General features: G+C 40.2%; 1 protein-coding gene and 1 long non-coding RNA gene across 2 annotated transcripts in view; both read left to right on the forward strand.

Annotated features, from left to right (window-relative positions):
- The first annotated feature begins 1192 nt into the window (after positions 1–1192).
- Positions 1193–24920, forward strand: part of LOC143880005 (UDP-glycosyltransferase 76B1-like) — a 23862-nt gene continuing 134 nt past the window's right edge. Inside the window, exons 1-2 of the mRNA XM_077382753.1 lie at positions 1193–1710; positions 24003–24920. The exon at positions 24003–24920 is cut by the window's right edge and continues 134 nt beyond it. Of these exons, the coding sequence (XP_077238868.1) occupies positions 1218–1710; positions 24003–24877 (1368 nt within the window). The 5' untranslated portion in view covers positions 1193–1217 and the 3' untranslated portion in view covers positions 24878–24920. The remainder of the gene's footprint in view (positions 1711–24002) is intronic.
- LOC143880006 (uncharacterized) lies at positions 6338–14034 on the forward strand. The gene is made up of 2 exons (XR_013251472.1): positions 6338–6900; positions 10097–14034. It is a non-coding gene; the product is annotated as an uncharacterized LOC143880006 (long non-coding RNA).

The raw sequence follows: 24920 nt of genomic DNA on the forward strand, positions 1-24920 counted from the left end.
GAAATAGTCAAATCAAATCACATATGGATGCTGTCATTAATGCATAATTTATTTTCATTCATTAAATTCATTCAACTGTGCCCTTTTTCTTCTATTCCAAAAAATTGTCTCTCCGCCAAAGTGCTATTTCGATGCCTAATTGTTTATGTGCTATCAAAACAATGGTATTTAGATATGATAGATAATTATAAATCAGCTTTATTTAAACCTGGAATTAATTTAGGAAACCAGGGAGGCGCCTACAATTTTAATGATAAGAATAAAAGATACAAGGGCATAAAAACCTTGCCTCTAATATACCCTTCATGATACAAGAAAAATATGTTAGAAAACCCCCTTACCCCAAAAATTAAAAGCATTACCTCGTGAATGAAGACAAAAGCTGTTTTCTTCATTCACATGGTGGCTGGTATGACTTGCAGACCAGCCGTGAAAAGCCTTTTGTGATGGACGCTAGCAATTCCCTTATTACATATATAAGAAGGGAAAAGTGTTTCTAGATGGCCGACTAGATAAATTTATCTAGTCTGTTTATCTAGTCGGTGGACTAGAAATAGGATGGCCCACGTTGTTTGGGTGATGTAAACCACTCATTTGATAGGCCTTGCCATAGATAGGGTGTGCCAAAAAAATCATCTCCATAGGATCATCCTAACCCTTCAATTTGTAGAGGTTAAAATGAATGGGTATAAAACTCCACAAATCTGTCCATTTTTCACCTCCCCAAATCGGAGGGTTAGGATGATCCTGTGGACCTGATTTTTTGGGCACACCCTATCTATGTCCCTATGTCAGGGCCTCTCAAATGAATGCTTTGGACCATCCAAACAATGTGGGCTCGCTGTGTTTCTGGTCGGCGGACTAGATAATGTCATCTAGTCGGCTGACTAGAAACACTTTCCCATAAAAGATATATATGGGTAATCTCAAATAGCTCCTCTAGTCTCCTTTGGTAGGCTGGCTTAATTCCAAAAGACCGAAATTATAGGCGCAAAACAGGCATCTTTGTGGAGAATAGCCGCCTTATATTAATCAAATGAACAAGACAAACTATGCTAAAAAGTCAACCTATTTAGCTGTTCTCACATGCAAAAGCCAGCCACAAAATGGCTTTACGTGAAAATGGCTAGCAAATCCCTAATTATATATAGTCTAACCTCTGTCTACAGTTGAAAAGCAAGTTCGACCCATTTCCATTGCAAACTCAACCCAACACAATGGCAAGTGAAGGAGGAGAAAGGCAAGCTCAGCAAGAGAAAGGGCGCCGCATAGTGTTTTTCCCATGCCCATTACAAGGCCATATAAACCCTATGCTTCAACTAGCCACCCTTCTCCATTCCAAAGGCTTCTCCATCACCGTAATTCACACACAGTTCAACTCTCCTAACCCTTCCAACTATCCCAACTTCAGCTTTGAACCCATCTCGGATGGCCTACAAGAGGCCTCCGCCAAGGACTTTATGGCCCTTTTTGTGGCCCTAAACATCAGGTGTGAAGCTCCCTTTCGAGATTGCTTGGTTCGAATTCTATCAGAGAATAAGCGAGATTCGATCGTATGTATCATCTCCGATGCATCCTTTCATTTCACACAATCTGTTGCAAACCATTTGAAGCTCCCAAGAATTGTCTTACGAACTAGCCCGGCATCTTGTTTTGTTGCCTTCGCCAAGTTCCCACTTCTCCAGCAAAAGGGTTACCTTCCCATCAAAGGTGTGTATCAATCTCCTATACAGATATCTCTGTAGTGCTTTTTTTTTTTTTTTTTTTTTTTTTTCCGTGTGTGTTTAAAGATATCTTTGGATAACCTCTTGAAAATATTTGCATATAAGGCTATTAATCATCATTTGCAAATGTTGATTATATTTTTGCTGAGAAGAAACCTCAGTTTTATGTAAGGTGATAATTATTCTAGGGAGCTGATATTTCCGCTCCACTTTTAGACCAATCCACTCCACTTGGTGTGGATTGGTCTAAAAGTGGAGCGGAAATATCAATTCCCCTCTGTTTTGGATATTTCCGCTCTCCTTTTAGACCAATCCACTCCAAGTTGGAGTGGATTGGTCTAGAAGGGGAGCGGAAATATCAATTCCCCTATTCTATTACTTAACTTTAAGATGGTATAGTTAAACATGGGCGTAAAACAATTTTTACACCCATCTAAAAGTGAAAATAGCTGTAAAGTTTCTTTTACGCTCATTTTAGGTCGAAAGAAAAGGAGCTTGCAAATGGAGTCAACTTAAAATAACATTATTTGCAAATACTACCTTATTTTAAGGGTATCCAAAAGACTTAAGAGCCTTTAAGGTGGAGTCAAAAGATACTCAGTGGTAATGGTCAGAAAACTTATCATCTTTGTCTGTTTGCCTTTTGTTTTCTATCATGGTTAGCTTGTACCACTAGCTTACTTGTATCTCTTCCTTATATCTTTTTAAAAAAGGAAAAATGACGTGGCCACATCTCTCCCGATTGCAAGGGATAGAAACACTCCCAAGACATAAAGTGGGTTTCCTTTTTTTTTTTTGTAGTCATGTTCCTGATACTTCCTTTCTTTATATTATTTATTTCCTTCTTGTGGTAGGATTATTTATAGGTTCCTTTTTTATATCTAGCTATTAGGTAGTTTGGGCAAATAATATAAGGCATGTTGCCTTTTTGTTTGAATTTTAATGTAGTATGTACGAGTCATCTCTTATAACTAGGGGTGGACATGGGTCGGGTCTAACCCGAAGAACAGAACCGAACCGGCCTATATGGTTCGGTTCGGGTCTAGTCTTTGATGGTTCGGTTCCGGTTCCAAATTTTGGGAACCGACATTAGCCGGTTTGGTTCTGGGTTTGGAGTCTTGGAACCGAGAACCGAACTGAACCGGTTCACATATATATTAAATTATAAATATTAAAAAAAAAGCAAATATGAAAGCGCAGTGATATTCCCTATATTCCCTCCCCGACGAATAAAATCAACCCTTCACTCTTAACATCCCATATATCTACTCCAATGCCTATTGCTAGATTGTGATAATGCTTACTGCTTAGGTCCTAACCTTTATTAAAAATAATTATTATTCCTGTTTGTAGAAGAATTAAGGCTAGCTTATCTATGTGTGCTATAATGCTACTATGTTTTGGGAGATTCCATTGAAATTGTAGTCACTGAACAAAAAAAAAAAAAAAAAAAGGAAAAAAATGGGTAAACCCAGAACCGAACCAAACCGAACAAATATTGTTCGGTTCCGGTTCGGTTCGGTTCTGGGTTTGGGGCAGAACCGAACCGACCCGACCCATGTCCACCCCTACTTATACCATCTGTGAATGCAATAGCGATTTTACTTTTTGGCTGAAAATTAAAGAAAGGGAAGTTTTCTTCTTGTGTTATTTTGTTCTTCTTGGATTCGACGAACGCCCTTTGTGGATTCGAAGGTGTGCCCGATCGGAGGTCGACCACAATCAATCCCCGACTCGTTCTTCGCGCTTCCGGCTACGCAAGGTGGTATCAAAGCCTTGCTACTTTCCATGGCTTCTCACGGAGAATGAGAAAATCAATCGACCGTGACGGTAGAGATGTTCAATGTTCTACAAGCTATTGTTAATCAAATGACGGAACAATTGGCACGGTTGAATCCTATTGAGCGCGAGCAACCCTAAATCGACGACGATGATCGGCAATGGGACGCTCAAGCTCTAAATCGAGTTCAACGTCCCCGCACAAGAGATACGTATTTTCTGACGATGATTACTCTAGCGAGGAGAAATTCGAAGAAATCATCCATCCGAGGCATGCTCGTGGTCGCGTTCGGCAAACCATGGCCCATGATCGTGAATAACGTATTAAGGTGGATTTGCTCGAATTTAATGGTCAACTCCACATCGAAGATTTTCTTGATTGGCTTTTGTAGACACCCCATTTTGACCGAACCCTTTTACGCTTTGTTTTAAATAATTACCCTAATAAACTAGTGTTCTGAGGTCCCAAATTGTGCCCTAGGTTAGCTTAGGGTCCCACCGGGCTCCCTGTAAAATTTTGTCTAGATCCGTGCGCGTTTGCCTAGCAAACAAGCTAAGAAAGTGTCGTGGTGCAGGTTAAGAAAGGTGGCGATTTAGCCAGAAAAGGGGTTGTGCTGAAATCTGGAAATCCAGTTCAAATTTGCCATTGTGGGCTGTCCAGGAGGATATGTGGGTTCACAGATTAGTGTACAGCATAATTTAGGAGTGCATTATCCAGGAGCTGGGCAATTTTGTAAATAAGAAAGATTCCTTTCTTCTTTTTCAAGTAATAATTAGAATCTAATCTAGCTTAAGGGAGGTTAAGGACTATGATTAGTTAGGAGGGCATCTTAGGAAGCTTCATAGGTGGTTAAAAAGCCTTAAATCCCCACCATTGAATATAAAGGGGATTTGAAGGGTGGAGATCAAGCTTCTAAGGAGATATTTTCCATAATGTTTTCCCCCTTGCTATTGCCCAAGACCACATTTGTCTTGAAAAATGGTAGTGATAAATACTCCATAAGGGTTGTCCGAGGCAATGAAAGGGGAGCCGAATATATCATTTAACCTTGGGTATGTTTTACCTGGCCGGCCCCTCCTTGTGCAAAGAATCAGTTATATATACACTCGAATGGGCTGTCCTGGAGGAAATTGGGGGGGAGGGGGGGTCGGATTTATCACTTCCCTTGCCTTACAAAAGCCGATCGAGCTAGGTTTTTTAAGGGGAGGCTGGTTATTTTTAAACCAGAGAGAGAGAGAGGAAGACAGAGAGACTCCCTAAGATCCAAAACCATTTACCTCCACCACCACCTTCCTCTTCTTCTTCTCTTTTTTTTTCTCTTTTCTTCTTCTCCACTCTTCCATCGGCCATCACCTTTTCATTTTTTCTAAACCCAAAACCCCAATCGCTCCGTCCATCTTCTCCGGGCACCTCACCGGAATCCAGCCAAGCATCCATTGAATCCGACCCCCACCACCATTTTCCCCCAAACCTATCTTCTTCCCTTCCCACTATTTCAACCATCACATCCATTACTTCTCATTTAGGATCTTAGAACCCATCACAGAGAGAAATCCGAGAGAGAAACCCACCTCTCCAGCCCTACTTGTGGCCGGAATCCGATCCACGGCCTCCCCATCACCACTGGTTGGCATCACCATCCTCTTATTCTTCTTCTTCTTCTTAATCTTCTTCTTCTCCTTCTATCCTTTTTCTTCCCAAAGTCCATTTCACCCAAACCCCACAGCCACCTCTCCTTCAACCCCAACTCCGGTCACCCTCTCCGTTCATCCCGCTGGAATCCGGCATCCACAATCCGGCCATCCCATTTCCTTCAGCCACTCCTTCCGTCTTCTTCTTCTTCTTCTTCTTTTATTCTTTTCTTCCCAAAAACCCATTTCACCTAAACCTCAGCCACCATCATCATCTTCCACCTTCGTCCAATCAAACCCTTCTTCTTCATCTTCTCCGGCAAGGCATTGACGGATTCCGACCACTCCATCCTCCACCTCCATTTTCTTCCTCGACAGATCTCCCATTTTACCTCTAAAACCCATCTCAAAAAAACCCCTCCATCTCCTCCACCATTAAATCCTTCCTGTCCGGTGGGATTCTCACCGGAATCCGACCATCCAAAACCCTCCTCCCTACCTCCATCTTCTCTTCTCACCACCAGTCGAGCCACCCATCCCCTGTTTATCCCAAACCCATTTCATCATCTCTTACCTCCACACCCACACCGGCCATCACCTCCACCACCATCTCCTCAACCCTAACCCAGTTCCACCGACCTCTACCCCTTTGGATTTGCAAAAAAAAAAAATCAGAGAGTTGCATAGAGAGCTGAATGAGATCTAAGGAAGAGGGGGGAAGAAATCAAAGAGAAAAGAGGATTTTCTTGGGTTTACAATTCGCAGGGAGGGGATAAGATCCGTTCATCACCATTTCTTTCACCCAAACTCCAGCAAACCTGCAGCCATTAGATTCAATCTAGATCTCATCTCTTCCCGGCCGAATATTCTCGCTCCGGCTGATCCTTACTCCGGCGGATCTTTTCTCCGGCAGATTCTTGCTCCGGAGAGGATGAGAGATATCTACACCCTACATTGGTTTCAAGTAATGCTTATCTCTTCCTTAATTTCAACATGATTTCCGTCATCTTTGTTCTTATTCAGGGTTATCCATTCATTATTTGTGATTTGTTTGTGTTCTACTTAATGTCCTGTATGTTCTAGTTCGGTCTCTTATCACATGATTTTTCTTTCATGACCATTAGTTAATGAATTTGTGGCCTAAGCACATTCTAGACTCTAAGTTCCCTTTGAAGGTCTGCAGCATTGGAGCCCATTGTAGACACCCCATTTTGTTTTGTTTTAATCGACAAATAAATTAGTGTGTTAAATCCATGTGAGAACCCCCTCTATCATTGATTTATATGTTTTAGGTCATTAATATCTTGATCTGACTTTACGGATCATCAATCGGGACAAAATAAGCTAGGGTCACTTCATAGCCCGGACCCTGATTCTATTCCGAGACCCGATTTCCGTAAATCGTTAGATCAGTGGCAGATCATGACCTGGGTCTAACCATCCAAAACCACCTAACCTCTCCTCTCATCCTAACCATCCAAACCTCACCTAACCTCACCTAACCTCTCCTCTCATCATAACCATCCAAACCTCACCAAACCTCACCTAACCTCACCTAACCTCACCTAACCTTACCTAACCTCACCTAACCTCACCTAACCTCACCTAACCTCCTATCCCATTCTCCTATAAATACCCTCTCATCCCACCATCAAAAAAAAAAAAAGAAAAGAGGAGAGAACCCCTCTCTTAGAAAATTCAAGCCCTCTCTCTAGACCAAATCCCTCTTCTCCATAAGTTTGCATGGAATATCGTCTACAAAAAGGTATGTCTTTTGGAATTTTATTTTCTTTTCTATATTTGTAGGATTGAGTGTTGTTTTGCGTATATTTTGGTTGATGTCATGTTTAATTTTGTACTAGTTTGGCCTTGGTCATGTTCTCACTTATGCTAAATATGATTAATGTGTTAGGGTCATTAGAACCTATTTGCAATGGGATGTTGAAATCATTGGCTTGTTAGGGAATTTAGATTTCTTTTGGGAAAACAATTCATTAAAAATTTTGAACATTTACAAGAAAGAAAACTTGAATTTTACATGAATTATCAAAACCCATTTAATTTGGCTTACAAAACCTCCATCTTTCAATTGATAACAACAGCCCCCACTCCAATTTGATAACAACAGCCCCCACTCAATCTCAAGAACCCAATATCCATACCCCACCTTGCCAAGTAGATAAAAACAACCCCTTTTTCAAACATCCCATTTGAATCTAATCTCAGGCCCATTCAAGCCATTTTTCATATTCACCGTCTTTTAATCACTAAAAAAATAAGAACTATCAAAAGAAAACATGGGGGTGCCAATATCATTCCCGTCATAGTGCTAGCTGTTAGACTTTAAACAGATTTTTCGACCTCTAAACAACAGAATCGTGGGAAATGGTTAACTACAAAGTCGTAGATATTTTCGTGCCGTTTCCAACGAGTATTCGTGCTAGATCAGACAGCGAGCGGTTAAAAAGTTAAGTCCAAAATGGTTGCGGCACACCTTTAGGCATTTCCAGTTTAATGTTGCTGTCCTTTTGTTTGCAACACAAATTCGAACCTCTAAATCACAGATTTACAAACAATGGAGAACTACAAAGTTGTAGCCCTATAAAAGATCTTTCCAACGCATGTTTGTACGTTGAATTTGGCCAAGCGGTTAAAGAGTTACGACAGTTTTAGTGGGCTGCATTTGTCAGATCTTTTAATGGTCAATGGTTTGTCGAATTTGTGCAATTGTCAAAACTTGGTTGTGTTAACGTCATTTTCCAAACCAAAATCGAAAGACATTAATCTAAAGTACATCCAACCTAAAATTAACAAAACTAAAATTCACCCATTTAAAATCCACTGATAAAAATCCGTTAAAAGCCATTAACCAAAAGACCACTAAAAATTTCAAATGAAACTAAAACCTTCTAAATAAACAACTTTAAAAGCTACCAAACACACTAAATACCTTCAGATAATAAAAGCTTCAAGAAAACTCTAAAAGTTTCCACAAACCCAAAAGAATTCGAGATTCCCAAGAGCCGGTGGATTCAAAATTCCTTTAGGAACCCTTAGAGCCCAATTTAGGAACACTGGTGTCGTGTCATGTCGTGTCCTAAGTTTTAGGGAGTCCTAGGTTTTAGGGAGTCCTAGAGTCAAGAGTCCAGCCTCATCACGGACGTTTGCTATGTATAGCAACCGTGCCATAGGTTTAGTTACACTAGTCACCCGATCTTTTCCATAGGACAAGCCTAGTAAACTAGGATGTAGGCTAACCTGCATTAGTCTAAGGGACAACTTGCATTTAGATAAGAATCATATAGCATCTTCGATGAAATCCTAAGATAATAAAATCCTCAACTTGAATTAAATAACTTCTCTTAAAACTGTTGAAACAGTCAATCCCGTCTAGGTCGGTGTCTTAGTTGAGTTAGGCATATGTAACTTAGCTTAGGTGCACCGAACTACGTCGACTCTGATCCCAGTGAGGCTTGGGTACGTAGGCAGCTTGGATGTCTGATGGCATACCACCCGCGAGTCGGCACCACAAACAAATTGTGGTGTTTTGTATATTAATTTTCTTGTAAATGCTTAATCAAATCACTTAGGACTTTCCATGAAATTAGAATTTTAGGAGAACTTTCACATAGATTGAATCCAGACAAATTAATAAATCAAGATACACATTTAGGATTCACATTGAAATTAGATCATAGGATGCATGTCACTTAGTTCGCACATTAACATAGAGTTGAATGAGCCATTTAAAATAAATTTAAAAGAGTTAGCTTTTGGAATCGAAGACCGATTATCGGGCAAGAATGGTGCATGTGGTGGATAACTCCCCATACCTTCCATTCTCGTAACCAGGTAGCGAGTCTAGATTTCTGGTTAATTACGGGTCCTAGATCCCACATCTAGGTGGCGACTCTGTCAGTCTCTTTCGTGTGGAATTCGGATTGCCTTAGTGATCCCAAGTTCACAGGAAAGATTAATTCAAATCAATAATAAAATGCACACGCCAATCGCGTGGATACGAGAGACCAAGAGAGAGAGAGCGGCGGCTCGCGCCCCACACCCCTCTCGCGGGATCAGGGTACCACAGTCTGGCGACTCTGCTGGGGACCACCTAACTTCATTAAAATTTCAAAAGATAATTCATTTGAATTTAATTTAACTGGCTCATAAAAACTCTATACTTGTTAGATTAGTTTGTCTTGTTTTATTTTCTCATCACATTTTACTCGAACTTAACCTAACAAAACCTGAGGGCATCATAGATTGCGCAAACATATTGCACACACTTACATCACTTGCATCTAAACTCTTGCATCTCACGTGCACACACGTCCTATTTTAGGAACCCGGAGTGTTATCTAGCATGGTTGACTGGGATTTCATCACCTGGTGCCTCTGTGCTAGAGAAGCATTCCACCCTTAGCCTAGTACCTTTATGGTACGTAAACGGATCTCTTGTTCACGTACTGATACGCCGGACACTGGTACAGTATATCGAACAGGGATTCGCGCTAAGGGAACTCTTGGCCTTACCCCTAGATTAACCCACACATGCATGTAGTATACGAACACATGTGCATCATGTGTGTGAGCCTAGTTTAGGATATCCTACCCATTGGTGTCTAGATTAGGCCGTGGTCCATCTTCCAATGGTCACGATCGGTCCTTAGATACACGAACAAAGTCATGAGTCGAGATTCTCTCTCCACTCCGATAGATTAGGATTAGGGTTGATGCCTTCAGGTAACACTGATAAAATGTGAAAAAAAAAAAAAAAAAAAAATTTCCCTTTGGGTTAGGATATAAATCCCATAATTTTCAAAGATCTCATAGGATTAGTCATTCATGATCTATCCGTTGAAAGCAATCTTATGCTATCTCATCTAATCTTTTGATCGTGCGTCTTTCGTTCTTCTGTCATACGATTCGATCGTATCTTCATGCCATCCCCTAACTGGCAGATGCAGAATCTCACAATCTTTCGATTATGCGTTCTCATGATCTGATCATGCCTGGTCCAGATAATCCAATCTTGCTTGTACCCCTGGTCTGTTCCTCCTCTAGGGGCTACCTTTTTCAAGATTATTTTGCTAAGTCCTTCAGAGTTCACTCTCAGAATCATTGAGCTAGGGGCATTTCCCTATGCGAATCAGTCATCATTGTCCAAAATTGAAAGTATCAGCCATGATGATGTTCAGAACGAACCAGCCTTCGCCGAGCCTTCAACGCCAAACAGTTGCAGCAGTTAAAGTTTTAGTCACTTACTATTTTATGTTGAGTCAGTCATCATGGTCAGTATAATTGTTGAGTCCGGTCTTACAGTTAAAGGTCAATACCTAGTCCAGGCAAGTTATCTTCTGTTTCTCTTTCTTATTTAGAGTTGTGAATCGTGAGCATGTTCAGGATAGGTCATCTGATGTAATAGCTTTTCTTTAAATAAAATTTCAGTCAGTTCCAAAAAGTTCACTTGTGTCTGTTCTTAAGTGTGCTTCTGATCTTAAAATAAGACTCCCTCCACAAATGAGGACAAAATTGACGAAACTCCACTTGAGTCACAGCAATTACTTGAACGAGAGGAGGAGCGCCAATCCCAACCTTTCAAAGATGAAATTGAAATGATAAACACTGGCACTGAAACTTTGATTCAGTGAATGCCGATTGAAAATACATTACCCTCTAAAGAGTGTGAAGAATTGATAAAATTATTTCAAGAATAAGAAGATTGTCTAGAAAAGCTACAACCGATACCAGGGGCAAGACATAGATGGAAAGCTCAAAGAAAATGAAGAAAGTGAGAAGATATATGCTATACAAGGGGCATAGAGTGGAAACAACTTTCATATTTCCAATCAATGACCTTGGTTCTCAAATTCATAAAGCCAACAAATTCAAGATGAAAAGTTCAAGAGCAAACAATGAAAAGTGATCATCAGATATCGAGAGTATGAATCCATAGATGGAGGATGTCAAAGAACAAGTTTCGCTCTATGAAAGTCAAAAGCACGTATTAGAATCTTGAAAGAAGAAGATCCATTATCTCTTACCTGGAAATGCCGTCAAACTCCGCGAAAAAAAAAACAAAAGAGAAAAAAAAAATAATCAGTACCAGAGGGACTCTAGTAACCTAGATCGATTCCCAATCTGAACATCGAAAGGCCTCCTTTGGCCGATTAAATCCCAAAATCAAAACCCAATGTCAAAAGAATACCGATTTGCAAACCCTTCGAGCCTAAATCAAATTTTCTTGAAAACCCATCAAACTTGGGGCATTCCCCCGAACTACGCGAGACCTGATCCCTACACTGGGGTACGTAGGCAGCTCGGTTAAACCGAGTTCGGTCGATTCAAAAGAAAAAGAAAAAGAAAAATCAATCGTTCCAAAAAAAAAAAGAGGGACAAGTTCCAAAAGAAGAGAAGATAATTATTCCAGAAAGAAAAGAAAAAAAGAAAAATCAATTAACCTTCAAACAATTTATTTTCAAACTAGGGGCATTTGCCCTGAACTACACACGTCCTAATTCCTACATGGGGATATGGAGGCAACCTGTTCACAGGTTTGGTCGAAATCTTTGTTGAGCCTTAAGCCATTCTTTGTAAAGCCCTATCCTACCTATAAAGTCCCTCCGGTGTTCAGATTTAATGATCTAGGTCCCGAAACACAAAAAGAAAAAAAAGAACGGAGTTTGAAGATCTGCTAGACTGAAAACCTGAAAGGGCGGTCTAGGCAAAATTTAAGATCATTTCCCTGCTAAGTTGAAAACCCGAAAGGGCGGCTTAGGCAAAAGCTAAGGGGATAGCCTGCTGGATCGAAAACCTAGAAAGGTGGTTCAGGCAAAAGTTAAGGCTAGCGCGGTCCGCCAAGTTAAAAACCCTGAAGAGGTAACTTGGTCACGGTAAGAGAATCAGTATAAGAAGGCTACAGCCGGTATCAAGACTGAAGATCAACTGAAATTCAAGCAAATTCAAGTGATATCCTCAAAACTGGGGGCATTGAAGCTAAGCAATCTTAAGGGGCGTAATTAAATCCTTGAGGCATTACTGTTTCAAGGAAGAAGTCCCATGTGCACCAATTGAAAAAAAACATTCCTTGAAAGGATAGACTTACCAAATAAAATATTAACTAAGTCAGAAGTATTACTGTGTCTGTCAGTGTAGTCAGTCAATCTTTGTCATTCTATGTTCACTCCTTCAGAGCTGCTCAATCTTTTGAGTAGTGCATTTTATCTAAGTTTTCTCTTTAGAAAGAGTCAATCGTCGTCCTGGTGTCCAAATGATGCAACTGTCTCGGTGAAGAAGGCCCAGCCTCGTCAGCTCCCTGCGATCGTATGAAGGAGTTCGAGAATCTAGTCAAACAGCTACATTTCAAAGAAGATCAACTCAGAAGAGTTCAGAAGTAGAAACATCAGAAAGCCCAACTTTCGTAAAAAGATCATACCCCAGGAAGGCACCTTAAGCTTGGAAGAGCCCCAGATGCAATGGTGGTTGAGCCAATTTCTCAGAAAGATGAACCATTAAAATTCGGAATCTCCTTCCAGTTGTTAAATACTATCCTGGTCAAGAAATGTTTATCTAAACACCGGTCAAGAGGCAAATCCCACTTTTCCATGATTATATCCAAGAGAGCCATTGTTCTAAATTACCAATCTCAACTGTCTTGTTCAAGGTTTCAGTTATCAAAATCCCCAGAAGACAAGACCAACAGTCTCATTGAGAAAAATCTTGTTGAAGTTTCATAAAAGTGTTCCTAATCCATTCTTGTTACTAATGGTTCTTCGTTCATAAGGTTGGTCGTCTCATCATTCGTCAAAGTCTTGGTTTCCAATATCTTTACTGGGCACGATCTATAATGTCCCCGATTTCATTGAGTTCAAAAAAAAAAAAATCTAAAATTCATCAAATCCAATTCTACGTCAAATTCAAATTCATGAAAACCTCTAAATTCTTCGAGCCCATTTGTGAACGGTGCCTCTTTTCTCGAGGCCATTTGTGAATGGTCTCATCTTCTCCATGAGCCCGTTTGCGGACGGTGCCACATTTCCCAAAAATACAAAAAAAATAAATAAAAATAATAAAAATTCATCAAATCAAATCCTAATTCAAAAAAAAAAAAATCCAATCCTACGAAAAATCTCATGTCCTCTTTGAGCCTGTTTGTGAACGGTGCCTCTTTTCTCGAGGCCATTTGTGAATGGTCTCGTCTTCTCATTGAGCCTGTTTACGGACGGTACCTCATTTCCCAAAAATAAAAAATTTAGCAAATCCAAATCCTTACTTCAAAAAAAAAAAATCCAATCCTACGAAAAATCTCATGTCCTCTTTGAGCCCTTTTGTGAAAGGTGCCCCATTTCTCGAGTCCATTTGTGAATGGTCTCGTCTTCTCCTTGAGCCCGTTTACGGACGGTACCTCATTTCCCAAAAATAAAAAATTTATCAAATCCAAATCCTTAATTCAAAAAAATCCAATCCTACGACAAATTCAAGTTCATAAAAATTCTCTTGTTTCTTTGAGCCCGTTTGTGAACGGTGCCTCATCTCTCGAGTCCATTTGTGAATGGTTTCGTCTTCTCCTTGAGCCCATTTGTGAACGGTGCCTCATTTTCTGAGTTCATTTATGAATGGTCTCATGTCCTCCTTGAGCCCGTTTGTGGACGGTGCCTCATTTCTCAAAAAATCAAAAATTCATCAAATCCAATCCCCAATTCAAAAAATCCAATCCTACGTCAAATTCAAATTCATAAAAATCTCTAAATTTTTCATTGTTGAATTCATCAATCAAAGCTATCTTGTGTCGTCGAGCCCGTTTGTGAACGGTGCCTCATTTCTCGAGCCCATTTGTGAATGGTCTCGTCTTCTCCTTGAGCCCGTTTGCGGACGGTACCTCATTTCCCAAAAATAAAAATTCATCAAATCCAATCCCCGATTCAAACAAATCCAATCTTACGTCAAATTCAAGTTCATGAAAAATCTCATGTCCTCTTTGAGCCCTTCTGTGAAAGGTGCCTCATTTCTTGAGGCCGTTTGTGAATGGTCTCGTCTTCTCCTTGAGCCCGTTTGCGGACGGTACCTCATTTCCCAAAAATAAAAAATTCATCAAAACCAATCCCCGATTCAAACAAATCCAATCTTACGTCAAATTCAAGTTCATGAAAAATCTCATGCCCTCTTTGAGCCCGTTTGTGAACGGTGCCTCTTTTCTCGAGGCCATTTGGGGATGGTCTCGTCTTCTCCTTGAACCCGTTTGTGAACAGGTTTCTCATTCTCTGAGTCCATTTGTGAATGGTCTCATGTCCTCTTTGAGCCCGTTTGTGAACGGTGCCTCTTTTCTCGAGGCCATTTGTGAATGGTCTCATCTTCTCCTTGAGCCCGTTTGCGGACGGTACCTCATTTTCCAAAAATAAAAAAATTTATCAAATCCAAATCCTTAATTAAAAAATAAAAATAAAAATCCATTCCTACGTCAAATTCAAGTTCATAAAAAAATCCCTAAATTCTTCGAGCCCGTTTGTGAACGGTGCCTCATTTCTCGAGTCCATTTGTGAATGGTCTCGTCTTCTCCTCGAACCCGTTTGTGAACAGGTGTCTCATTCTCTGAGTCCATTTGTGAATTGTCTCATCTTCTCCTTGAGCCCGTTTGTGAACGGTGCCTCATTTTCTGAGTCCATTTGTGAATGGTCTCGTGTCCTCTTTGAGCCCGTTTGTGAACGGTGCCTCATTTCTCGAGTCCATTTGTGAATGGTCTCGTCTTCTCCTTGAGCCTGTTTGTGAATGGTGCCTCATTTCTCGAGTCCATTTGTGAATGGTCTTGTCTTATCCTTGAGCCCGTTTGTGAATGGTGCCTCTTTTCTCGAATCCATTTGTGAATGGTATCGTCCTCCTTGAGCCCGTTTGTGAACGGTGCCTTATTTCTCGAGTCCATTTGTGAATGGTCTTGTCTTCTCCTTGAGCCCGTTTGTGAACGGTGCCTCTTTTCTCGAATCCATTTGTGAATGGTATCGTCCTCCTTGAGCCCGTTTGTGAACGGTGCCTCATTTCTCGAGTCCATTTGTGAATGGTCTTGTCTTCTCCTTGAGCCCGTTTGTGAACGGTGCCTCTTTTCTCGAGTCCATTTGTGAATGGTTTTCTATCCTCCTTGAGGCCGTTTGTGAACGGTGCCTCATTATCCAAGTCCATTTGGGAATGCTTCTTATCCTCGTTGAACCCGCTTGTGAGCGGCGTCTCATCTCCTTCTAAAAACTGTTTGAGAGCGATCTTTGTCCTTTTCCTTCAGAATCCATTCGAAAATGATATCTCATTCTCTAATTGCCCGTTTGTGAACGGCGCCGCATCGAGTTTTTTTTTTTTTTTTTTTTTTTTTTTTTATTATTCAAGTTCTAGGGTTTCATCTAAGGTTTTGCATTATGTTAAGGTGCGTTGTGTCTAGAGAGTCCTTTGTCGATTAAAGCTACGCAAAATGGTTCTGTCATTTTTAACTTTGGTATTCAATGACTACGTCATCTCTACCAAAGAGGGGCATCTGTAGACACCCCATTTTGTTTTGTTTTAATCGACAAATAAATTAGTGTGTTAAATCCATGTGAGAACCCCCTCTATCATTGATTTATATGTTTTAGGTCATTAATATCTTGATCTGACTTTACGGATCATCAATCGGGACAAAATAAGCTAGGGTCACTTCATAGCCCGGACCCTGATTCTATTCCGAGACCCGATTTCCGTAAATCGTTAGATCAGTGGCAGATCATGACCTGGGTCTAACCATCCAAAACCACCTAACCTCTCCTCTCATCCTAACCATCCAAACCTCACCTAACCTCACCTAACCTCTCCTCTCATCATAACCATCCAAACCTCACCAAACCTCACCTAACCTCACCTAACCTCACCTAACCTTACCTAACCTCACCTAACCTCACCTAACCTCACCTAACCTCCTATCCCATTCTCCTATAAATACCCTCTCATCCCACCATCAAAAAAAAAAAAAGAAAAGAGGAGAGAACCCCTCTCTTAGAAAATTCAAGCCCTCTCTCTAGACCAAATCCCTCTTCTCCATAAGTTTGCATGGAATATCGTCTACAAAAAGGTATGTCTTTTGGAATTTTATTTTCTTTTCTATATTTGTAGGATTGAGTGTTGTTTTGCGTATATTTTGGTTGATGTCATGTTTAATTTTGTACTAGTTTGGCCTTGGTCATGTTCTCACTTATGCTAAATATGATTAATGTGTTAGGGTCATTAGAACCTATTTGCAATGGGATGTTGAAATCATTGGCTTGTTAGGGAATTTAGATTTCTTTTGGGAAAACAATTCATTAAAAATTTTGAACATTTACAAGAAAGAAAACTTGAATTTTACATGAATTATCAAAACCCATTTAATTTGGCTTACAAAACCTCCATCTTTCAATTGATAACAACAGCCCCCACTCCAATTTGATAACAACAGCCCCCACTCAATCTCAAGAACCCAATATCCATACCCCACCTTGCCAAGTAGATAAAAACAACCCCTTTTTCAAACATCCCATTTGAATCTAATCTCAGGCCCATTCAAGCCATTTTTCATATTCACCGTCTTTTAATCACTAAAAAAATAAGAACTATCAAAAGAAAACATGGGGGTGCCAATATCATTCCCGTCATAGTGCTAGCTGTTAGACTTTAAACAGATTTTTCGACCTCTAAACAACAGAATCGTGGGAAATGGTTAACTACAAAGTCGTAGATATTTTCGTGCCGTTTCCAACGAGTATTCGTGCTAGATCAGACAGCGAGCGGTTAAAAAGTTAAGTCCAAAATGGTTGCGGCACACCTTTAGGCATTTCCAGTTTAATGTTGCTGTCCTTTTGTTTGCAACACAAATTCGAACCTCTAAATCACAGATTTACAAACAATGGAGAACTACAAAGTTGTAGCCCTATAAAAGATCTTTCCAACGCATGTTTGTACGTTGAATTTGGCCAAGCGGTTAAAGAGTTACGACAGTTTTAGTGGGCTGCATTTGTCAGATCTTTTAATGGTCAATGGTTTGTCGAATTTGTGCAATTGTCAAAACTTGGTTGTGTTAACGTCATTTTCCAAACCAAAATCGAAAGACATTAATCTAAAGTACATCCAACCTAAAATTAACAAAACTAAAATTCACCCATTTAAAATCCACTGATAAAAATCCGTTAAAAGCCATTAACCAAAAGACCACTAAAAATTTCAAATGAAACTAAAACCTTCTAAATAAACAACTTTAAAAGCTACCAAACACACTAAATACCTTCAGATAATAAAAGCTTCAAGAAAACTCTAAAAGTTTCCACAAACCCAAAAGAATTCGAGATTCCCAAGAGCCGGTGGATTCAAAATTCCTTTAGGAACCCTTAGAGCCCAATTTAGGAACACTGGTGTCGTGTCATGTCGTGTCCTAAGTTTTAGGGAGTCCTAGGTTTTAGGGAGTCCTAGAGTCAAGAGTCCAGCCTCATCACGGACGTTTGCTATGTATAGCAACCGTGCCATAGGTTTAGTTACACTAGTCACCCGATCTTTTCCATAGGACAAGCCTAGTAAACTAGGATGTAGGCTAACCTGCATTAGTCTAAGGGACAACTTGCATTTAGATAAGAATCATATAGCATCTTCGATGAAATCCTAAGATAATAAAATCCTCAACTTGAATTAAATAACTTCTCTTAAAACTGTTGAAACAGTCAATCCCGTCTAGGTCGGTGTCTTAGTTGAGTTAGGCATATGTAACTTAGCTTAGGTGCACCGAACTACGTCGACTCTGATCCCAGTGAGGCTTGGGTACGTAGGCAGCTTGGATGTCTGATGGCATACCACCCGCGAGTCGGCACCACAAACAAATTGTGGTGTTTTGTATATTAATTTTCTTGTAAATGCTTAATCAAATCACTTAGGACTTTCCATGAAATTAGAATTTTAGGAGAACTTTCACATAGATTGAATCCAGACAAATTAATAAATCAAGATACACATTTAGGATTCACATTGAAATTAGATCATAGGATGCATGTCACTTAGTTCGCACATTAACATAGAGTTGAATGAGCCATTTAAAATAAATTTAAAAGAGTTAGCTTTTGGAATCGAAGACCGATTATCGGGCAAGAATGGTGCATGTGGTGGATAACTCCCCATACCTTCCATTCTCGTAACCAGGTAGCGAGTCTAGATTTCTGGTTAATTACGGGTCCTAGATCCCACATCTAGGTGGCGACTCTGTCAGTCTCTTTCGTGTGGAATTCGGATTGCCTTAGTGATCCCAAGTTCACAGGAAAGATTAATTCAAATCAATAATAAAATGCACACGCCAATCGCGTGGATACGAGAGACCAAGAGAGAGAGAGCGGCGGCTCGCGCCCCACACCCCTCTCGCGGGATCAGGGTACCACACCCATTAATATTTGCAATTTATTTGGTAGTTTCTTGTTCCCATCGGAAGCAAATGAGATGAAGACTGGCAATTCACAATCGAATGGTGCTGCAATAATGCCATCACTAATTTTTTATTTTTATTTTATTTTGTGGAAATTCATGGTGTTACTATTTCTCATCTGGGGTTTTAGTTGTTGCAAGATTAGCTGGAACTCGGTCATGAGAATGAGTGCAGATTTACGAGATTTATTTCTCTGCGAAGCATTTTTTTGTAATATAGCCCTCTTCTTCTTGTGACTATGATGGTTTGGTTTTGGGGCATGAATCTGTGGGTATTTGCCCAATCCTCTGTGAACTATGCAAAAGTATTTGATCTTGATCACAATCATCTTACACAGAGAAATATGGGAGTCTGCCACTTGGATGACAATCATTGTTCCAAGTAGTATGACTGCTTACCTTTTTCTGTGCTCTCATGGAGAGGTATCTTTGGCTGCATCACAACCAGTAATCTTATATGTTGTTGTTATGATGGTTCTCATATTCCCATTTGATATTTTTTTATTTTTATCATCCCGCTACTACTTATTGAGGACATTTTGGCGGATCATTCTCCTGGCGACGATGGAACGTTTCTTGAGCCAATCTCTTCCCTTCTTGCCTTAGAGTTTTCTGGGGTTAAGGGATTCTCTCCTCTTAGAGTGTTTAGCCAGTTAGGACCGTTCCTAAGTGACTGATGGTTTAGTAGATCTTCTTGTAGAGTTTTTATTTGTCCCCTTTTGTTTAGAAGTTTACCCTTTGGGTTAGAGGTTTTTCATCTCTCGTTTATTTAGGATTTTCCCTCGCAGGTTAGAACTCGTCTCTTTTGGATACTGGCTAAGCCTCATCAGCTTTTGGTCATCTCTTTGAGATTATTTTTCTCGTATCGAAATTTTAGTTCCCTCGTTTGTCTTCTTTCCCCCAAGGCTTTAGGGATCCCGTTTCCCTCTTTAATACCCTACCGTGATATGGTGGGTATAGAGGCTCTTCTATCAGATCTTCTTTAGCTGAAGGGGTGTTAACACGCTTTTAATCACCAAAAATATAAAAAAACACATCAAAAGCATTTGAAAATATCAAAAACCTTCAAAAAATCTAAAGTGTTGAGTTTTATAGAGTATTAGGAGAGTTCGTTTCGAACTACGTTGGCTTGATCCTCTTCCACGAGGTACATAATGCAGCTTGGGATCTTCATCCCAAGTCTAGCCAAACTTTGTAAATAAATGCTTTAACCTTTTTTTTTTTTCAAAACCTTGTTTTCAACAAGATCTTCCTCTAGAGTTAGGAGTTTATCCTAGATAGAGAGTTTTAGAGTTAGGAGATTGACTTTGATTTGTTGTGTGATTGTTTGTGTTTGTTTTAGAGTTAGGGGTTTGTCCTAGAGTTTTAGGAGCGCCTCCGTCCGGTCAGTTGGCGATTCACATCGCCGACTGATGACTAGAATAGGATGCGTTAGTCAACCCTTTGTTTTTCTTAGGAAATACAGCCTAGTTACACATAGGTTGTAGGAACCACCTGCATTAGCTTAGGGCAAACTTGCATTTAGTTAGGGCATATAGGGTGTCCTAAAATCTACAATTCACTGGAATTTAAATAATCGTTCAAGAAGCTTTAATAACTAGTCCGGTCTTTTAGATCGAGTCTAAGATAGAGGTCTAGGTTTCTTAGGCATCATAGCTTAGAATAGGTGCGAACAACTACGTTACTCTGATTCTCGTGGAGGCGGAGATACGTAGGCTTCTTTGGATGAACATCAGATCATCTGACTCGAGCTTAAACATTAGAGTCTTAGGGTCTGTTGTTAGTACTTTAGGGCTTGTGTTTGTATATCGATTTTTACTTAGGATCATGATATCGTGTGTTCATTTCCTTGCTTACCTACTTGCTTAGTTGTAGCTCTTACCTGCTTAGCTATAGCTCTCACATGCTTGCTGTAATTCTCTATCTTTATTAGGTTACTGATTATTATCCTTTACTATCATCTACTGATGTTTGCTCATTGCGCAGGTTTACCTTCTTAACTATAGCGCTTTACTGCTTTTACTGCAATTGCTATATGTCATTTATTGCTTTCTTGATGAGATGTGTTAGAATTTTATATTAGGCGCTATGTATTCGCCTCATTGTAGATAGGCGCTATGTGCACGCCGTAGGTTTTTATTACTGTAATTGCTATCTGTCATTTACTGCTTTCTAGATGAGATGTGTTAGGATTTTATATTAGGCGCTAAGTATTCACCCCATTATAGATAGGCGCTATGTGCATGCCATAGGTTTTTATTATTGCAATTGCTATCTGTCATTTACTGCTTTCTAGATGAGATGTGTTAGAATTTTATATTTGACGCTATGTATTCGCCCCAATGTAGATAAGCGTTATGTGTACGCCATAGGTTTTATTTCATTCTTCTATTATTTGCCTGGCATTTTTGTTTGTTCCTTATTTCATTTACTATTCATGATCAACTGCTAATTTTAGGGATTTCCCTTCATGTACAGACTTATACTTTAGCGGTAGCATGCATGTGTTCGTCCACCAGAACTTAGACACCTATTAGGCATGTCACTCATAACCTAGCTGTGCTTAGGCGACACATCTTTCATTTTATTTTATATGTGTTTATTATTTCATCCCCAAGTCATGCATGATTAGGTAGACATTTATTCGGGGATATTTGTTCCCATTTCATATGATTTTCGCCCGAAACTCTTCGAGATTACTAATAAATGGCATAAGAGACCAAGTGCTTGCACTCGGACGAATTGGGAGTGCTCTTCGGACCTTCTCCATTCGTAATCAGGCACGGACCTTTTGTATCTCTGGTTATCCGTTGTAGACAGAGTATTTATTTTGGTTCCATGGCGTATCCATGGATGGCGACTCTGAGTTATTTTTAGGTATATCTTGGTTTCGAGCCCTGGCTCCGGATCAGGATGTGTCTCATTCGTTATGTATCGCCACTCATGCTATGTTGTGAGAGTGTCACCTATTTTGAGAGTTCCTTGGTAGAGCTCTCCCTTTCATGTGGAGATCTTTGAGGATTGCAGGGGTCCTCGCGTCCCTTGCTGCACTCGTCCTCTCAGATCGGGGTCCACAGCTTGCGGCGGTCGAGAGATTTTTCAACTACATGGAAGTTTCCAAGGAGAAAAAGACAAAACTTGTGGCCATCAAACTTAAGGGAGGCGCTTCGGCAAGGTGGGAGCAACTACAACTCTCACATACAAGGATGAGAAAGCGACCAATCTGGACGTAGGTACGGATGCGTTAAATCCTTCGCGAGAGAAATCTTCCCAATGATTATGATCAGGTACTCTTTCAGCAATACAAAAATTGTCTCCAAGGTAGTAGATCGGTTCGAGATTATATGGAAGAGTTCTATCGGTTATCGTCCAGAAACGATATTTCGGAGACTGAGACACAACGAGTGGCACGCTACAAAGGCGGTCTTCATCAGTTAATCTATGATCAAATTGCTTCCCACCCGATTTGGACGTTGTCTGAGGCGGTAAAGATGGCGGAACAAGTTGAGACCATGCTCAACTATTCGTCCCAAAGAGATTTTTATGAGAGTCAAGCCGTGGTAGAGACACCACAAATGACGATTTCTATGGCGAAAGAAAAGGCGGTTTTGAATCTTCCTGTTGGGATAAACAAGTCTACCAAAGCACTCTCGACACGAGGGAGAGGACGTGAAAATATTTCATCTACTTCGGCAACAACCCAAATTTCACAGCGAGATCCGTATGAGTCACAGTTTGAGCAGTGGATCATATGCTACAAGTGCAACCAGGTGGGTCCCAAATCCAATCAGTGTCCCCAAGGTGGCTGGCGTACGACAAATCTAGTTGTTGGTGAAGAACATGAAGAAACTGAAGAAGAGGGACAACATAAAAAAGATCCCATTCCTACTTCTTGTGCTCCCGGACGATTCTTGGTGATACATCATGCTATGTGCACATCAAAAATAGAGGAGTACGTCTACAAAACGCAACAATATCTTCAGATGCAAGTGTATGGTCAAATAAAGGGTTTGCAACGTCATCATTGATGGAGGTAGCATGGAGAATTACGTGTCAAAGGACATGGTGAAGAAACTGAAGTTAAAGAGAGAGAAGCATCCTATTCCCTATAAGCTCGGTTGGATTTCCAAGGGTAACGAGAAAAGGTAACCGAACGTTGTCGTATTCCTTTTAAAATTGGTGCTTTTAAAGATGAAGTTCTTTGTGATGTTATCAATATGGATACTTGCCATCTTTTAAATGGGGAGACCTTGGTAATTTGACAAGGATTCCACTCATAAGGGAAGAGAGAATGTCTTCATTGTTCACCATGACAATAATAGTAATGGGCTTCAACCTTTGGCGGATGAAAAAGACCTTAAAGCGAGCTTTTCAAGTGGAGGGGCAATCATGTTTGACAGTAAAAGAATCTTTTGTCAAATCTAAGAACAAGAAGCGGATACGTAAAGGTGACAAAAATAGGGACTGACTGAGGAGAGTATAAGAAAAGCCTGAAAAACAAGGAGACATAAAACTCCAGCCAAAATGAGATTGAATTTTTCCTTGTTTTTTAGCCATTTCTTACCCTCTACTCATTCGTGCCCCTCAAGCCACTCCTCCTCCCACCCACCCTAGACCCTACGCTCTTTCCCGAGACTATCATAGTGGGCCTCCAGCCTCGCACTCCACTAAAACATAGGGAAGAAAAAGAGACTGTGTTACCATACTTGGTCAATGTACTCACTTTTTTGCTCCAAGACTTTTCACTTTGGACCAGTTTGGCTTGGAGATAAGACAGAACACCTGCAGAATATTAGACCTGTCAGTTACAGCAAATGCCCTTTTAATTTTTCTTGTACAGAGTAAAATGTAAAACCAATACGATTCTGTCAGGGATAATAATGGAAACAAATTCTATGAAAATAATATCCCATTAAAATCTCCAGGTGTAAGAAGGTTTCCAATTTTTCTTGAAAACAGGAAAAAAAATTTGATTTTCAAAAAATAAAAAATCCATGGAAGTGAAAGGAAAAAAAAAAGAACAAAAAATTCTTGGCAATCACATTTAGTGGAAAAATCTCCTAAGATAAGGATGTGTCTAATTAAATTTTATGATTTTTAAGGCATGACCCATCTATGATGGGCTCACTAGAAGATTAAGCTCAAACTTTCAATCACTGAATTATTATTTCTACCTTCATTCACTGAATTATTAATCCTGCCTTTCAATAGTAATTTCTTCTTACCGAGCAAAAGAAAACAAATGTTTCAGGCTACCATTTCAGTTTCTTGCACTCCTCATCACATACACTTCATAGAGTTGAGCATTTTAAGATTGGTGAATTCATAATCCTCATTATTTTTGGGTTCTTTGAGAAATAAGGAGATATTCTCATCAAATTTCCTGTCTTCAATTCATAATTCATGAGTTTTTCTTATCAGATCCTCAATCGAAAGTACCAGTGTCTGAACTTCCGCCCCTCAGAGTCAAGGACCTTCCAACAATCGAGACGAAGAACTCCGATGATTTTGATCAATTGATACGTCTCGTGATCAGTCAAACACTGGCGTCTTCGGGACTGATTTTTAACTCCTTAGACTGCCTTGAGCAAACTATATTAACAAAAATTCAACAAGAATTTTCAATTCCAACTTTCACGGTCGCCCCCCTACATAAATACTCACCTGGCTCCTCCAACAGCTTGTTAACACAAGACTCCACTTGCATTGCCTGGCTAGATAACCAAGTGCCTGGCTCAGTTATATATGTGAGCTTTGGAAGCATAGCAGACATGGAGAAACAAGAATTGGTGGAGACAGCATGGGGCTTAGCCAATAGTGACCAACCTTTTTTGTGGGTGATTAGGCCCGACTCGGTCCGCGGCTTGGACTGGGCCGAATTGCCCGAAGGGTTCGAAGAGAAGACAAGGGGAAGGGGTTGTGTGGTGAAGTGGGCACCCCATCAAGAAGTGCTGGCCCACCCTTCAGTGGGAGGGTTCTGGACCCACTGTGGTTGGAATTCTACATTGGAGAGCATATGTGAAGGGGTCCCAATGCTTTGTTGGCCTTCTTTTGGAGACCAAAGGGTGAATGCTAGGTATGTGAGTCATGTTTGGAGGGTAGGACTTGAACTGGAGAATGGGTTGGAAAGAGGGGAGATAGAAAGGGCAATAAGAAGGTTGATGGTGGAGAAAGAAGGGGAGGAGATGAGGGAGAGGGTTAAGGTTCTGAAGGAAAATGCAGAGAGTTCTTTAAGGAAAGGAGGTTCTTCCCAAGAGTCGTTAGAAAGATTGGTAGATTACATCTTGTCATTTTAAGTTAACTAGTCTCTTTGTATTACTCTTTGATATCCATGCTTTA

This window comes from Tasmannia lanceolata, unplaced genomic scaffold, assembly GCF_043159265.1.
Source record: "Tasmannia lanceolata isolate RefF3 unplaced genomic scaffold, GAP_Taslan_0.1 ptg000006l, whole genome shotgun sequence".
NCBI lineage: Eukaryota > Viridiplantae > Streptophyta > Magnoliopsida > Canellales > Winteraceae > Tasmannia > Tasmannia lanceolata.